The sequence below is a fragment of the Panthera onca genome, chromosome E2 (assembly GCF_046562875.1).
Source record: "Panthera onca isolate mPanOnc1 chromosome E2, mPanOnc1 haplotype 2, whole genome shotgun sequence".
In the NCBI taxonomy this organism is placed as follows: Eukaryota; Metazoa; Chordata; class Mammalia; order Carnivora; family Felidae; genus Panthera; species Panthera onca.
Window position 1 is genome coordinate 38,043,335 of NC_138353.1, and position 18,046 is coordinate 38,061,380.

Here is an 18,046-nt window from a genome sequence, read left to right on the forward strand (position 1 = left end):
GTTCATTAAGTCTGTGTATGCCTACAAATTGAAATATATTGCAGTGCGCACCTTATACAGATTTTGTGAGCACTGAAGAGTGTTCATTCTACTGTTAGCATGAAAGTGTTCAAAATGTTAGCTATTAGTGTTATTAGCAGCAGTCAGATCTATTTTCCTTAAGAGAGAAATACAGAATGGAAATCGCAATACATGTGATACAGTGTTACCCTAAAAATGACATTCTTCTTATAAAACACCTCATTTTCCTAAAAATGACACTTGGTACAAATCTTAGGTGAATTTATAAGATAATACAACTTAGATAATAGATGTACCCATCACTTGTCTAAAAACCTATTTATTGGACATATTCAGCACGGTAATTATCCATTAGTAAGAAAAGTTAATAATTCGAATAGGTATGGGGTTTTGGTGGTATGCATGTATGGAAGGATACATAATACTTACTTATGAATCTAAAGGTTCCTTCCTTTTAATATATATAAAATGTGCCATTGAAGGTTACCTTCTATTTCAATAAATTCCAGATAGTATTATTAATACAGATTTTTTTTTTACCTGTTCAGGAGTTTTAAGATTTTCTTTTTGAAATTTTGCATGAAATAATATAGCCATGGAATAACACTAACTTATTTCAACATAATAGCTTTTATTACATATGTTTAATAATGTTCTTTTCATGCAACCTGCTTTCCAGGTGTTACAGATCGAGTATTTCATTGCCATTGATATTATTATGATGGTGATGATTCTATACTTATAAGTCAGGAACACTTTGTAAGGGCTGACTGTATTTTTTCTCATAGGATCATTTTTAAGCCTACATAGCTCAGAGGAAAATAGTCCTTCCTACCCATGCTTATCGCACAGCAGTACACAGCACGGCAGAACTCAACATCATTGTGTCGCACCCACATCGCTCTCCAGTTACATGGGCTCCTGAGTGTTGAAAGTTGGGGAACATCTTCAACCTGTCCCTTCACTTGATCTTCAGAGTAATTATCTTGTTGGTACTGTGACATTTTGAAGCACTGCACTCGATTGCCTATGACTATGGAATGTGGGTATCCATTATGTCATTCTGAATGTTCTTCTTGTTCTTAAGTATTGAATAGCAAGTAACAGTTAAGCACATACTTTCACCTATGACTTTAGAATACAAAACACTCATATTAAAGAACCACTATTCCTTCTACTGTGTGAGATTCATTCCTTCCTCAAGCTCAGTGTTTTACCAGTATAGGTAACAGAATTCTAGAGAAATGACAAGTTGGATTTCTGAGGGTCCTAGAGAAGACTGCATTCATCCATGTCATTTTACAGATAAGCAGCATACGGGCACAAAATGGCAGGACTTAAAAAAAATTCAAGGTAATGGCAATTAGGGCTTTAATGACAAAAAATTCCAAGGTGTGAAATGGTTAGGATAAAAACTACTATTATCTTTAGCAGATATACTATTATACTTAGTAGATACTAAGATATCACATCCATAGCTTAAGGAATCCCTAGAGAAAAAAAAATCCTACAAGCTAATTTTCTAGATGAGGAACCTGAGGCTTAACAAAATTAAAAGAGGTTACAAGCCACAGAATATGTCAGTTATGACAGAATTTGAAACTCAAGTTTGTCTAACTTCAGCACAGGAGTTCCTTACCACAATACTCTGGGCTAGCATACTTCTCATTTAGAAAAAAAAAAAACAAACAGCCTAAACTTTTGACCAGCAGAGGTCAATACAGGTAGTCCAGGGTGTGGTGGTCCATATAAGCTCATTGCCTCAGGAATAAATATGGGAGGAAAACAGGCTAGCCACTGTGGCTATAACAAAAAAGTTGTGTTGAACATCTGCTAAAGGTTTCAGAAATTGGTGCTCAACACTGTTTCCTAATTTTGTGCTGTGTGTTTCTGTGTTCGAGTGAGTGTTTATTCCTCTTGGAGCTGCAAACCCAAGCCTCTAACTCCATAAACAGGATGCCTTAGGTAAAACAATGCACCTTAAAAAGTAAATTGTAAACTAGAAAATACTAGTGCTTTAAGACGACTGAGGTTCAAATTGAAAATCTGCACGTGGTACATTAATGCTCAGTTTTAGGGAGGAAGAGCCAACACTTAGCTTCTTATTTGATGAGACAGACAAGTGTTGCTCGAGCCGACACATTTATGAAATCTAAAAGAAAAGGCCAGAACCTTGTGGAGCTTTCAGAGGAACAGACGCAAGAACTTTGCATTTGCAAGAATTGTTCAATGTCTCCAATTCCAATGAGGCAGCCTTTCTTCAGCTACCTCAAAAGTTCTCTCAGGAGAGCAGAGCCTTCAGACAGACTTTTCCTTCCTTATTACATTTCAGTGAGCAGTTCCCAGACATGCTGATTTCCTTTGTAAATAGAGCAAAGCTTTTTTGCCAGGTCATAGGATCAAACTGTACCCAGGGCTTGCGATGCCAAGTGACATAGAAATGCTCCACCTTTTCCCACCCAAATCCAAGCCTGGTGAATATTCCTACAGAAAACTTCAACTGCCCGGGACTTCCTCAAACATTAACAAAAGAATCCAACATTTTTGTACATACGGTTTCCTGGCCTGGACTATACGTCATTCAGAAGTTGGGTGCCAGGCTGCATTAGGGAACACAATCTTGAACAATGTGAAGCTAAGAGGTTACGAGGCAGTGAAGGTTTTTGAGAGCCTCCTTCCTTAACACCTCCTGGGATGATGACTATTACTAATCCAAGTTCTCACTCTTCATTTGCCAGCGTGAGAAGGGAAGTAGTGTAGTCCTTCGATGGCAGAGACCACATCAAACACACGATTGGCTAGTATACTTAAAACAAGTAACCTCAACCAGACTTCTCCCATTTCATGGCAGCAAAATGTTGCAAGAATAAGGGGTCCATGTCCGAAGAAGCCTGCTCTGTAGTGCAACCTGGAATTGTAGTAGGAATCTCAACACACTTCCCAGTGGAGAAGAGTGATCACAGAAACATGCCCACCTTCTGCAATTCCGAGGAATTCACAGAGGACCCTGATCAGGCAGTGTGACATTAAACACTGAGCAGAGACTCAGAAGCCCTGGTGGCTCCTGTGGGTCTCATGCCGTCACAGACATCCTACTTGGGCCTCAGGGTTGTTGGAATGATCAAAAGAAATATTTGGAAGAGCAAATGGTGTTGTTTAAAAATAAGAACGTTTCCATATTCCATAAGAGCATATCCATGTGCAAAGAAACATAAGGAAGAACCAAATAAAGGGAGGGTGGAGGTGGTGGAGTGTAGGCAGGAAGAAGCATGGGTTTTGAAATCAGCTAGCTCTGCATTCCACTACCCATTCCCACACTTTGTTGGCCATTCTGGGACAGTGGCTACATCTCTCAGAACCTATGTTTCTTTACATGTGAAGGGTTGTTGGGGTGGGGGTGGGGGGGTATCGGTGTCAAGAGTTCTTTCTCACAAGGTTCAATGAATGCTAAATAAGATTTTGTATATCCTAAAAGGCATGAGGTATGTGCCAAGTGTTATTTCCCTTTGTCCTACTTATACACACCCTTCAAATTTCACTTTGTCTACTTTTTCTTAAGCCATTAAGAATACATTTATTGAAGGGGCACCTGGGAGGCTCAGTTGGTTCAACATTGGACTTCAGCTCAGGTCATGATCTCACGGTTCTTGAGTTTGAGTCCTGCATCAGGCTCTGTGCTGACAACTCAGAGCCTGGATCCTGTTTCAGATTCTGTGTCTCCCTCTCTCTCTCTCTCTCTCTGCCTCTCCCCTGCTCACAATCCCTCTCTCTCCTTCCCTCCTTCTCTCTCTCTCCCCCTCTCCCTCCCTCCCTCTCCCTCTCTCAAAAATAAACATTTAAAAAATTATTTTCAAAAGAATATATTCATTGAAATGTCTTTGTCAAGTAGCAGACACAGAAAACAGTCTTAGCCTCCTCTATGCACATTTTGGATTATTTAAAATTAAATACATAAGTTAAATTGCTTCTCTACTAGAAATAGAAATTCTAATAAAATGTGTTTTTCTCTTCCACTGTTTCAAAAGCCCAATCCATAATTTTAGAGAGTTTTAGAAGATATAAATGGTGCAAGGGTTTACCCATAATCCTCCCCAACTTCTCTACTTCTCTTGTAAACTAGTGCCTATCAGAATGAACCCTTAGAATGAACTATGTGATGATTTCATTTAAAGACATTATTCACTTATTATATCTCATTTGAGGTACAATGGCCACCATTCAGTTTCTAGCACCAGTTGCTACAAAGTATTTAAATTTAAAAGCCAAAATTCTGTTTCTGGGAAAGTTTAGGAGAAAGATCATCATGCTTGCTGGTTCTCTCAAATTGTTCTGACTTCATGCCGGGTCCTGCCAGCCACGGTTACTCAGCAAATGCCATGTGTCAGAAACAAAACACACTCCTTGTTCAAAAAAAAAAAAAAAAAAAGCAAACCTATGTGTGATCAGAAGTGCCAAAGAAGTGTGCATAAGCCCATCTGTGTAGAGGCTGAAAGAAATTAGATTCTTCCTAGTGAAAATCACTGAGTGGATTCAAAACTCACTCCGGCTTTTCTCTTTCTCTTTCTTCATCTCTCTCCCTCCCTCTCATTTTCTCTCTCCCTCCCTCCCTCTCTCTCTCCTTCTCTTTTCCTCTCCATTATCTTTCTTCTCTTGCTCTCTAACTCTTCACTTCCTTCTATCTCATTGTTTCCTGATCCTGTGTAGTTTTAAATTTTTGGCTCCTGTGAAAGTCTCTCAGTTGTTTTTTTCTGTGTCTACCCTCTTTTCTTAGGTTGTAACATTTAAAATGTGACTTTCTCTCTGTAATTCAGAATTTTGGTCTTCTCCATTTTCTGCTTGGCTGGATCATTTGTATTCTGTGACCCCACCCGATCATCTTATCTGTTTGTCTGTGTTTCTGAGGGGCAGTAGCGGGGGGTGGGGGGGGCTGGTCTCCATGTTTACTGCCTGGTCTTTTGGCTTCAAATTGTATCTCTCACCCAACTTGTTGGATGAAGAAAAAGCCACAAACACTGAAATGCATTTCCCACAGTCTAGTTGTGATGTGGAACTTGGTTTCAGCTCTAAAAATCTAAGAACTTTACATATGAGTTTAATGACAGGCAAAGCAGAGAAGAGGAGAGAAATAGTGGCTGTGATCAATAGGACAAGCCACTGCAAATGTCTAATGATTTCTGAAAACACCTCACAAGGCTGATTGTAAATGTTCCTGCAAAGGCAGGCAGGGACATAATCGGAGGCTGAGCTCTGCCAAAGCATCACTGCTCTAAGGCATGCGTGCACACACACACACATGAACACACACACACGAGTATGACAAAAAACAAACTGCAATGAGAAATTCATTTAGACTTTTAGATTCCCAGAAGCACATAAAAAATAAAAGCAAAGAAAACTCTACCATAAATAACCCTGCCACATTCTAAATAAAGCCCTTGAGTGGCTAGGGAGTCTGACTTACTTCAAAGAGATCTAGGATTTGGTCATTTTTAATAGCCATGTTTGCCTTCTCACCAAATCACTTCTCCTCAGAGAATCTGCTAAAGGCACGAGGGAATTATTCTCAGAGGCCAAAGTGCACCAGTAGCAAAGGACATGACTGGAGCTGGCCAGAGGAAGGTCACTATTGTAAGAGTCAGGAAGGAAGAGATGAAACAGAGAAGCCCATATCCCTCTGGAAAAAGACCCTTGAAGTTGCAAGAGGAATCAGGGGAGTCACTGCGGGGAGCTAAGCAAATCATTGATCCCACCTCTGGAGCCTCTGTAATATTGTCCAGCTCAGTTTCCAAGTGTACAGGGAATTGTTAATAAATTATTCAGCATTAACACAATTAGTTCAAGCAGCTGGAGGGTACAAGCTTTTTGTCTTCTTTTAGTTCCTGCCTACGTGTACAGGATTTTATTTTTTATTCCACTCAACCATTCTACTCTTCTTGCTGCTGTCTGGTGATTCTCAGTTTAAGAGGAGCCTACAAAATTGCCCAGTCATGGTCAAAGGTCCCGGTGAGTACTCCAAGGTAACGCTATAGCTCATGAGTCCGCAGAATTCTGCCCAGCTCAGAAGAAAAGCTAGAATCATTGCAGTGTAGTCACCTAACCCATGAAAGTTTGATTCGATGCAAAGGCCTCAATGGTCTCATCTGCAAAATGCAGAGAATGACATCTGTAAGTGTATCTAAAGCACTGAGCAAGATGCCTGAAGTTGTTCAATAGAAATATTCTGCTACTCCTTCCACATGGTTCTTCTCTTGCTTCCTTATCATAATTATTTTAAATGTATATTTAAAAATGAGAAAGCAAAAAAGACAGTTATTTCTCTACTCTCTATTTGGAGACTAACCCACATGTCACTCTGTAGGTGGCACCAGCCCTGCCCAGACCCACACTGTGGCAGTTTCATGTCTCCATAAAGGAAATAAAACAGCGCTACAATACGCATAAGCCTCAAGGATATTTTTCTTCGCTCAAGGGCTTTATATCCACCCCGGTCTTCAACCAACAAAGCACAAAGAGAAGCATGCAAATAGTTACAGTGGTTTTGCAATTAGCTAGACATCTCTAAATGCATATTCAAATCTTACTAACTCTTTACATTCTAGTCATGAAACTATAACTTGAGTAACTTCAGCGAGACTCACTTTTCTCATCTCCAAATTGGGGTGGCAGCTAAGCTCATTGAGCACCTCCCACATGGGGTTCAAAAGAGACGATGTGTGGCCATGGGTACAGGAACAGGCTCTGGGGTCCCTGTGCCCAGGCTTGACTCCTGGCTTCACTGTACACTCACTGTTTGTCTAACCTGTAACCACTAATGGAAATAACTCTTCCCTTGAGCTCTCTCAATCTGGCAATGGGGATAATGATGCCTTCATCAGGGGTATCTGTGAGGACTGAACCAGCAAACCTTATAAGATGCCTGCCATGCAGTCAACACTCAATACGCATGATCAGTTTGTTTTGGTGACTTAAAATCCTTCTTTTCTTTAATGTCCCTGTACCACGTCATCAATCTCATAGTCTCTGACATATATTCACAACAAAAAGAGATCTATGCAACACAGCTGGGCTTTTTTAGGATTACAGAGAAATAGAAATATGCATCTAGTGTTTTATTCCCTGCTGTTTCCCAATATCCCTCAGCCCTTCTGATCAGGCTCATTTGGATTCTGCTATTGTCTCCCATGGAAGCCCAGTGACATTTGATACTCTGCAGATTTCAGAGCACATCTGCCACGTTGTGGTAAATACATGCAGGAAAAAAAAAAAAAAAAAGGATTCCATGGAGCTGAGCAGAGGATGGTTCCTGTTAACTAATCCAGCTTGTGGGGGTCCAAAGGCTGTTGCCTCTGCCATCACCTGCAGTATAGAGGAGTCCCATGTGCAAATTGATGTCACAGCCTATAGTGTCCGGCACCTATCACATAGGTTCGAATGAAATAAGCTGCGGTTCCTACCCAATACCTTGCCTAAAGTTCTTCCAAACATCAACCCCCATGACCTGTTTCTTTAATTAAGTGGTATTCCAAATTTACTCAGGCCAGATACAGAGCACCAAAGTCATGATTCAAGCTATCCTGGGATTGACTGATGATTTGTATTTATTTATATTCATATACTTATATTTATGTATGTGTACTTTAACTTGCACACAAATTACCTGGAGAAATTGTTACAATGAAGATTCTGATTCATAAGTCAGGCATACAGGTGGTGAATGAAATTCCACATTTCTAACTAGCTCCCAGAAACTGGTGCTGGTCTGCAGACCCTCACTTTTAGTAATAACAATGTAGTGAATTATATTTCTCTTTACAGACAGAACATCTAAAAGGACTCCTAAATGTATTAAAATGTGAGGTAAGGTAGCCGTAGCTAATGAGAAAGCACACCCACATCATAACAAAACATTCCAATATTTGAATACTGACAAGGCTGTCTTTCCTATATTTCAAAATATTCAAAGACTTAGTTAGGAACAGGAACGTACATGACCAAATTATGCCAGGAAGGGAAGGGGAAGGGGAGAGTGGGGGGGGGGGGGGAGTTTAAGTTAGCTATAATGGAAATGATACGGCGAAAATTAATGAAAGGATACCTCACGAAAATGAAGTCAAGGGGATGGCAGGGAGAGCCCTTAGACTCAAGGTCAGTTGAAGACCCAAATAAAAGAGATGCTCCTTGCACATGGACACTACTTCACAACCCCCTCAGAAGGAAGAAAAGCTTACCTCCTCTCCCAGCAACAGCCCAGCCAATTAGAGTGTGTCACAACTCAATGAGAAGCCACCATACTTTTACTCCCAGTTTACTCCAGTGGACTGTTTATAACAGCCTTCCCAACTCCCCTCTCCCCTGGGTAAAAGAGCGATCTCTACTCTGTTCTCTGGACTTAAGTGTCGCCACCTCTTGCTTATCCCAGATTGCAATTCCCTTTCATTCCCGAATAAACCCATCTTTTGCTGGTAATGGAACTGGTGGTTTTATTTTTAAGGTTAATGATATGCATGGAAGGAAAATGCTAAAATATTACAGAAACTACTGTCTAGCAAACACGCATAGCCAGGCCAAAGGAAACTCTATAAATGCGGGAACACTTTTATCTTTCTTAAATAACATGATTCCATAAATATCTTTTCTAGGTTATTCTTATTTATTGAAAAGTTACTTGCAACATGCAGGCTGACTGTAATACTTAAACATTAAAAACATAGTTTCCCATTTCAAAGCCAAATATAAACTATTTCTGGTTAGTATTTGGTCTATCCCAAGGTAATAAAAGTCATTAAAGTACATTCAGCAGTATAGCCGAGCTATGGCTGTTCTTTATCTCTTCATCATTGTGTAAAAATGACTAAATATTTCTAACTCTTTAATTTATTGAGATTATCCTTTCAAGAATTTAACATAAATGTACTTTTTTTAAAAATAAGATTACGTTTACGAAATGAGATTCAAACTAAACAGTGGTCTCCAAGAATATGCTATAAATATGTAGCACTGGTTTTAAGAAAATTAAATGATATAACAGTGCCATTTAATTTTCTCTAATTTTATTTTTTAATGTTTTATAATATAATAATAGCATATCCTAGAAAGTAAAATGGGGAAAAATTATAAAGAAAACAAAATGGTAATCCAATCACATGAATAGGGGAAAAAACGAATATATTGGTCTATTTCCTTAAAGATTCCTCTTTATTGATACCTGGTACAATTATTAATATGAATCAACATCAGGAATGAACTCCTTATTTTGTTTTTAATGTGGGTCACATACCTATCATTTATCATTAGATACAATAATGTATTTGGGAATTTTGATAACTTATGTTTCATTTTTTCTATTAGGGAATTTTATTATCAGAAACAATGGGTTGTAATTATAAATATGATTAGGATTCTTCCTACATTAATATTTAAAGTCAAGAGTATTACAGGCACCTGGGTGGCTCAGTTGGTTAAGCGTCAGACTCTTGGTTTTGGCTCTTGTCATGATCTCACAGTTTGTGGGATCAAGCCACATCCTGGGCTCTGGGCTGACACCTACTTGGGATTTTCTCTCTCTGTCTTCCTCCCTCCCTTTCTCGCTCTCTTCCCCTCCCTTGCTCACTCACTATCTCAAAATAAATAAAGAAAAATAAAGAGTATTGGCACTATCAGGGGTGAAGGGGAAGTAACTAAAGGAAACAAAGCAGCAAAATGGTGAAAATTTTTGAATATGGAGGATCAGGTTGATGAGTACACAGGGGTTCATTATTTTGCAGATGATTAAATATATGTATTTTCACATGTGCACATGCATATCTTAACACATGTGTGCCACATACTCTGCTCATCTCACACATGCATTTTTTTTATTATAGTCTATCCACACCTCATATCTTGTTTCTGGTATTTCCTCAGTTGCAATCGTGTCCCCATGTTATAAATCTTAGTAAGTTTTAATGATTCAGGCTAGTCTGCCATGTGAATTTGCAAGGAAAGTTTTTTTTTTTTTAATACTGATTACCTTGTTGTCAATTATAAAATAGGGTTATGTTATCGGGCTTTTCACCCACAAACATATGACCACTATCATTTTCTTCAAGTGGGAAAACGAGACCTGCCTTAATGAGATGACCCTAAGCAGATTAAGAACATATGAAAGACTTTTAAGAAGTGTGACTGAGGGTATCTGCAAAGATGAGCACAGACTATCCATACTCTCACCTGGTCCCTTGGCAAGGAATGAGGCAAACAGGGTGGGGGGTGGGGCTCCAGAGACAAAGGAGTAGGAGATGATCTGGGATTTTACTCATGCACAAACTCAGCTAGTAGATCGCTCATACGTGTGCATTTGTGCGTGTGTGTGTGTTTAGGGTTTCTGCTGATTTCCATGACGAATATTATTTCCTTTATTGATATCAGCATCAGAGATTTCCCAAAACTCTGGGATGCCTGTTATTCCTAGGTCGGGGCATGGGGCAAGAAGCCGACAACTCTCGTTTTGCCAGATTGAGACACACGATGCTGACTTGCATTCCTGCCAAATTATTGGTGCACGGGCTTTGTCTGAGTAGGCAGAGGCTCCACGGAACTGACAGTGAATCGTTCTCGCAAGGCCGAGGATACAATTTGGCTGCGGCTGCGTAGCCCAGTGCTCTTTACATGCAAACGGCCAGCAAAAATAATGGCATGTCAAGTGCAATTTTCTCTCCAGCCGTTGACACCGTAAACTATAATATAGTGTAATTATTTGGCATCCCGTGTCCTTCATACTAAGCACCACCCAAACGATTTCCAAGTTGCAGAGAAGAGGGAAGGTTAGAAGGTCAAATTTAAAGAGAGAAAATGAGTCAGTGCTTTGGAGGGAGAGAATTATAAATAGATGTGGCATCACCAGCAGTGGAGTTATATCCAAATAAGGAACTGCTCAGAAGCCCAGGTAGGAGGGGAAAAGGGAAGAAAGAGAGCAGAGGAGTTTATGTAAGAGAGAGGATTTAGGATAGATCTCTGACCACCTGGAGAGCAAACCGGTTTTTCCCAAAATAAACCAATATGAGGAACCAGGATCACAGAACCAGAGAACAAGAGCCAAAAGAACTTGGGCAGAAAATCAATAGACGCTACACTCATTTTTCTTATATTGCTTGCTTTTCCTGTTCCATAGGGATTTGTATGTTAAATATAATTTCATAATCCACGATACCACTACAAGAGAGGAAACTGCCCCAGAGAGGCTGACTTGCTCTTCCAGCTGCTTTGTAGCAGAAGTGAAAAAGGAAGAAGTCAGATCTCCAAGAGAGCCTTCCCATCCTTTCTCTGTGACTCTCAGATTCCAACCTTAGTTCTCTTTCAGTCACCTTGACCCTCTCGGCTCTTTCAACAGTCTGGCATCTGTGATCGCCTCTGCTGGGGAATGCTCTCCCTTTCCATCCCTGCACTCTGGGGTGCCACTCTACAGCCAGGACGCTGGCTATAGCGTCTCAGCTCACAGGCTATTTCTTTCAAGAAGGTTCTACATCCTACCAAATAGACAAGCTTCCTGGGTATGTGTTTCCATAGAACCCTATCTCTTTATCCTGTAGCACTTACCTCCGTTTTAATGTGACATGTGTTCTCATGACTATTTTCCTAATGTCTCTCTCCCCATGGTAGCCCATTAATTCCATGACAGAGGGTTTGCATTTGTATTTGTTCCGAGCGGAGAATCTACTGGCCACAATGCTTTGGAGACAATAAGTGCTCAATACATATTTGCAGAATGACTTGATCAATCATCCTTGTGTTTCACAGGGAAGGGCTCCCATGATGTTATCAAGCTGTTCATGTCATGTCCATTTCATCACAAGGACATGACTTTTTTTTTCCTTAGTTGCACGATTTATGAAAACCACCATGTTTCTCTCTCTCTCTCTCTCTCTCTCTCTCTAAGACAAGAACACATAAGTATATAGGATGAAGAGTCCTTGCACCACCTTGTTCTCTTCCAGAATTGGCAGAGTAAGTCACCCCTGGAGCTCCTAAGTATGTGGAATGCTAAGTATTTATATGTAGAGCAGGTTCTGAACCACCTGTTCCACAAACAACTGGAGTCTCTTTGGCTGATACCTGTTTCTGAGAAATTCAGAAAGAAGAGTTCTGAGGTACCTTGTGCCATAAGCACAAACATAAGTTTGCAGATGGATTGGAGACAATGAAATCATCATCTCTATGTAGTGATTCATACCACGGGTAAGGGGCTTAGAGAGGATCATGCAGCCTCCTCAAAAAAGAGTTGTTTTAACAAGTTAACTTGCACACTATGACTACCTCAAAGAAAGACTTTTAAAATCAGAAAGTAGTGGGGCGCCTGGGTGGCTGAGTCGGTTAAGCCTCCAACTTCGGCTCAGGCCATGATCTCATGGTTTGTGGGTTCGAGCCATACGTCGGGCTCCGTGCGGACATCTCAGAGCCTGGAGCCTGCTTAACGATTCTGTGTCTTCCTCGCTCTCTGCTCCTCCCCTGCTCACGCACTCTCTCTCTCTCAAAAATAAATAAATATTTAGAAAAATAAAAATAAAATCAGTAAGTAGAGACCGTGTTTAAACTACCCAGCTGTCTATAAGGTACCAATATGAAAATGGAACATGAAAGTAATGCATTGTCCTCTTTATTGAAAAATGCCACTTGTATTAAGTCATATTGAATTTATATTACTTTTTAATAAATTCTTCCCTTATTTAGGTGAATTATTCATTCATTTATCTATGCAAAATATTTACTGAGCACTTCTTATATGCACGCAGTGTTCTAGGTTCTAGGGATGTCAAGTAAAAAGCAAAGGAAACAAAAATCCTTTTTCTTTGTAGAACTTGCATTGTAGTAGGAGAAAAATCCTAAATAAGATAGAGAATGGCTGAGACAATGATCATCAGGAACAAGAAAACATAAAGCACAAAGGATATGAAATATTAGAGAGAGGACAGTTATATTTTAGACAGAATGGGACAGGGAAGACTTCTTGTGAATATGACTTTCAACCTCATTCGAATTCAACAAGAAATATACAGGCAGCATTACTTTTGACAGAAGGGATCCTCAGTAGTCCTACCCTATCCCACTGACATTGCATAAACCCTCTGTCCAGCTGGGATACCTAAGTTCCTACTCCACCCAACCTCAGTCTAGGCAACAAGTCGTCCTTCAAAACACATCTAAGTATCACCTCCACCTTAAGCAGCCTGAGATAACTAACAGCAAGGGCTCTTGCTCAGGCTCCAGGTGTCTTGTGCTCACCTGGTGATATAATTGTCTGTTTAGCCACCACTGCAACTACACACACACACACACACACAAAATTAAGAATACAATCATGACTAGGGGTGCCTGGGTGGCTCAGTCGGCTAAGCATCCAACTTTGGCTCAGGTCATGATATCTGGGGTCATGATAGCTGGTGAGTTGAGCCACACATAGGGCTCTGTGTTGACAGCTCAGAGCCTAGAGCCTGCTTCAGATTCTGTGTCTCCCTCTTTCTGCCCAAACACCCCCTCATGCTCTGTCTGCCTCTCAAAAATAAATAAACATTAAAAAAAATTAAAGAATACAATCATGACTACAATAACTATATGCAGGCACTATGCATATATTATTTTATTGGCTGTTATATACTCTCATTTTTCTTTATTTAAAATTATTTAATTTTACTTAAATCCAAGTGAGTTAAGATATAATGTAATAATGATTTCAGGAATAGAATTTAGTGATTCATTACTCACATAGAACAACAGCCAGTGTTACTGCTCTTACTTGGAAAACTTTGAAAGAGTTTTAGTAACTTCTCCAGGGTTAACACTCAGAAGGTAGCCAAAGCAAAGTTCAAACTTCTGGAAAGTACATCTCAAGGGCTTGTTCCTTCTCTGCACCCCACTGTCTACAAATACAGTAAAAGCACAATGGATGATGGAGGGTGTATGTGAAGTTCTGAAAAGCCAGTCACTCAAAAACTGAATCTGCCTTTGAGCTTGAACTCAGCCTGCAGTGTCAAGGGCCCCACCATGGTGATTCACAGGAAAGTCTTTTTTTGTTGTTGTTTTAATGTTTATTTACTTTTGAGAGATAGAGAGTGAGAGAGAGGTAGGGATAGAAAGAGGAAGGGGGGACAGAAGATCCAAAGCAGGCAGCAGAGAGCCCAATGCAGGGCTCAAACTCACAAACCGTGAGATCATAACCCAAGCCAAAGTAAGCCAAAGTCAGCCAAAGTCAGACGCTCAACCACCTGAGCCACCCAGGTGCACCAACAGGAGTGCCTTTTAAAGAGTAGGTATGCTCCTGAGTGACTAACGCTCCCAGCCCTTCCTAGGGAGAAGCTCAGTGACAAGTGGTTTAGAGTCCGATGTGGAAGAGTGTACATAGAGATAAAACACCGTAAAGCACCGGTGGGCACCTTGATAGGGATCATCCCCACACTCAGCCTGACTTGTAATTTGAAGCAGTCACCTGAAAGGTATTTTTGGCTTCACTACAACCCAAGGTCCTCCATGGCTAAGCTATAATAATTCAGGAGCAATTTTCTTTACGGGGAAATATGGAGGATTGGAACTGTTTGTAGAAATTTCTTCAGAAAATAAGTTTAACTCTGATTTAACAATTGTTTGTGAACTGGCTGGGGTAGACAGGAAAGCAAAGAACTAATTCATTAAAACGGTCATAAAGACTTGGGAGCATTTTGGTCATTTGAAAATCTTAGGGTTCTCTGACAAGATTTCTGTCCTTCAAAGAAGCATGAATTTCTCAAATATTACTAAGTCACAAATCAATGCTGAAGTCTGCCTGTTTGCTTCTATCTCTATTAATGTAAGGAACAGCGTTAAAATTAGTCATCAGACTCTTACGAATCCAAAGCAAACCCCAATTTAAATACTTTTTCTATGCAGACAAAAATGAGACATCCTGGGTATAGCATGTTTGGTTATTTATATTATACAAAATGCCATCACAGTGATAGGCCTCCATAAAAAGTTAATAGAATTCACATAATTCACCAATTATGCATGGATGCATGTGTGCACAGATCCAGAATTTCCTATAGTAGGAAAACAAATTGCCTGAGGGTTGGGGTAAGTTCTCAATACCCAGAATACTTTTCTGGACTTTACAGGCTCTGCATTCTGTATTCATTAACTCAGTTTTCATTAAGATCAAGGATTTTTAATTTTTTTTTATTCTTTAAAGATTTTATTTTTAATGTTTTTAATGTTTGTTTATTTTTGAGACAAAGACAGTGCACGAGTGGGGGAGGAGCAGAGAGAAGCGGGGAACACAGAATCTGAAGCAGGCTCCAGGCTCTGAGCTGTCAGCACAGAGCCCAACGTGGAACTCGAACTCACGAACCCTGAGAACATGACCTGAGCTGAAACTGGACGCTTTAACAGACTGAGCCACCCAGGCATCCCAAAGATTTTATTTTTTAGTAATCTCTACAACCATCATGGGGCTCAAACTCACAACCTTGACATCAAGAGTCTCACGCTGTACTGACTGAGCCAGCCAGTCACCCTTGTATTCAACATTTAAGTGCAAATTATGGTTTCAACACGTGGCAACTAGCTACTAAAATGTAATAGGATATGGTGGGTAAAATTATGGCCTTGGGAATCCCCAACTTGATTCAAACTCAGAACTTTTACTAGCTCAATGATCTTGGTTTGCTTTACCAATCCTTCTAAGTCTCAGTTTCTGTACTTAAAAAACAAACCAAAAAACATAATGCTGGTCAAGAAGCCCATATTCAAACCCCACTGGGCCAGATGTGTTTCAAAATTCAGGAATTTCCACATTTGGAAACATATTAAGGTACATAAACTGTATAGTAAGTAACACCCTTAGCAGGGTCTGAGGCAGTACCCTGTATTCAAGCACATTAACATTTCTGCTGGGAATTATATGAATAGTCACAGTAATAGGATGCATTATGACTATAAATAGCCTCAAGTCAGTTCTGCTACCTGAGTTTGTATTAAACATACAAAAAAAAATCTTTCAGAAATTTTTGCATTTTTACATCTGAAAAAGTAGTGTAGAGCTGTTTTGCACGCATATTTTTATATGTGTATATATACGCACATAAACACATACACATATATACACAGAAAGAGGGGAAAAGCTATTTTTAGACACAAACAGGATTGTGCCCACAAAGTGCTTTTGTATGAGTGGTCAATACATAATAAACACTCAATACCGGCTACAGTATGAGCTTCTTCAAGAAAGAGATCATGGTTTTGAAAACGGATATGCTCCAGTATCCCTAGAACAGTGACGGACACATAGAAAGGGCTTAATAAGTATTATCTGATTTACTCATGAGATCTCCTCATCCAGATATCGTTTGTCCAAGTAGACTAACTATACAAAATGAGAAAACATAACCCTTGGAGAGTCTCAATTTGCTTTGCAAGACAATAAGGTAGAAGCAGGAATGTATTCAGAAGTTCCTAGTCAAACACAAAGAGTTAACTCAGGTCTTAGAGATCAATATTTAATTCTCCTCCTATTTTTCTAAATCACTGCTTTTGGGAAATGAGTAATATTGGCATGACTCACATCTTAATCTACCTTATCAGGAAAATCAGCCATTGGTAGGCTTATAATTAGAATTCTACCATGATGTATCAAATTTAATAGAAGCCTATGAACAGTTCTGAGGAATAAATGTATACAGTCTTCAGTACCCATGGTATGATTTTGGAAAAAAAAAAAAAACAACTTATCTACAGAAAGAACATTTGTTTAACCTGTCAACAACAAAACAAATGTAAATACCCACACACACATGCACACACACGCCACTAAGTGAAATTTTGATTATATACATTTGATTCCATCTGACAATGAATGAACTAGTTTCCTATCGCAAATTTTATTGGATTACAGTACAAAGCACTGTTAAACATCCAATCCAAGAATTTCTTTTTCTCCAACCCAGGTTAATGACTAAAACCACAAACAAACCACAGAAAAAAAAAAGGGGGGAGGGGGGGAGGGGGGAATCTACCTGCAACTGGAGACACACGACCTCAAAACAAAATGAAACAACTAAACATCTTAGGAATCAAGGTCGTAGGAAATTCAAACCCAACAAAAATGTATCCCTCTTCCAAATACTTAAGCTAGAGAAAAAGTTTGCCATGCAGATTTCTTGCACAAAATGGGAAAGAAAAGTCTGTAGGTACACACATTACACAAGTGTTTTGTATCTGAAGGGAGGCAAGTGGTGGGGGAGACGAGCCTTCACCAGAAGAGCAGTCTGTCTACATTTAAGACTGTTACAGTGGGATTAGTCATATTCCTAAAGAAACCAATAGGTAACTAAACTAACCATCTGGCCTAAAGTACTACAGCTAAGCGTGCCAACAATTCTGACAAGTCGGATGTTAAAGATCTAAAGAAGAGAAACAGATCCCGAAATGGGGATCTTAAAAGTGTAGCTTACCCGGCCAACAAGAATCGGTTCAGGTCCAGAAAACTCTTCCAGGACAAACATTTGATTCCAAACCCAGCCTCTTTTGGAGCGGTTCAAAATCCGCTGTTCACTCAGCCTACTTAGTTCCAAAGGGGATCCACTCATTACAACTTGAGACTGATTCATCGGAGCCGTGTAAATGCAAGGGGGAAGAGTAATCCATAATATTATTAATGGAGTCCAGAGATCCAAGAGCATTTCCGCTAGCCGTTCTGGCATGGTCCCACCAGTTAAGCAAATCACCACGAAAATGAGACAATTATTTTTTTTGCCTCCGGTCTGCAGCCATCCAATTCATCATGCAGTGTAGAGCGTTTACTTACAGCTCTGCCACGTGTTTCTAGCACAGGAAACAGACATCATCTAAGCCGCTTTTCTGAGACCACGATCCACTGGCATTCCTTCTCACTGAAATCGCCTGCAAACACAAGGAGACAGAAAGAGTAAAGGTTCACTCCACCAGGTCTTCCAACAAAACTGCTGCCTTTTAGAAGCACCTAAATGAACAACAGCAGGCATTTCCCCAACTCTCCAGTTAAAAA

The 18,046-nt window shown here is 39.8% G+C and overlaps 1 protein-coding gene across 5 annotated transcripts in view; it reads right to left on the bottom strand.

Annotated features, from left to right (window-relative positions):
- Positions 1 to 18,046, bottom strand: part of CDH8 (cadherin 8) — a 362,321-nt gene that overhangs the window by 329,319 nt on the left and 14,956 nt on the right. For all 5 annotated transcript variants that reach the window (XM_060650613.3, XM_078438839.2, XM_060650611.3 and 2 more), the window contains exon 2: positions 17,475 to 17,922. In XM_060650613.3, coding sequence (XP_060506596.3) covers positions 17,475 to 17,723 — 249 coding nt within the window. In that variant the 5' untranslated portion in view covers positions 17,724 to 17,922. The remainder of the gene's footprint in view (positions 1 to 17,474; positions 17,923 to 18,046) is intronic.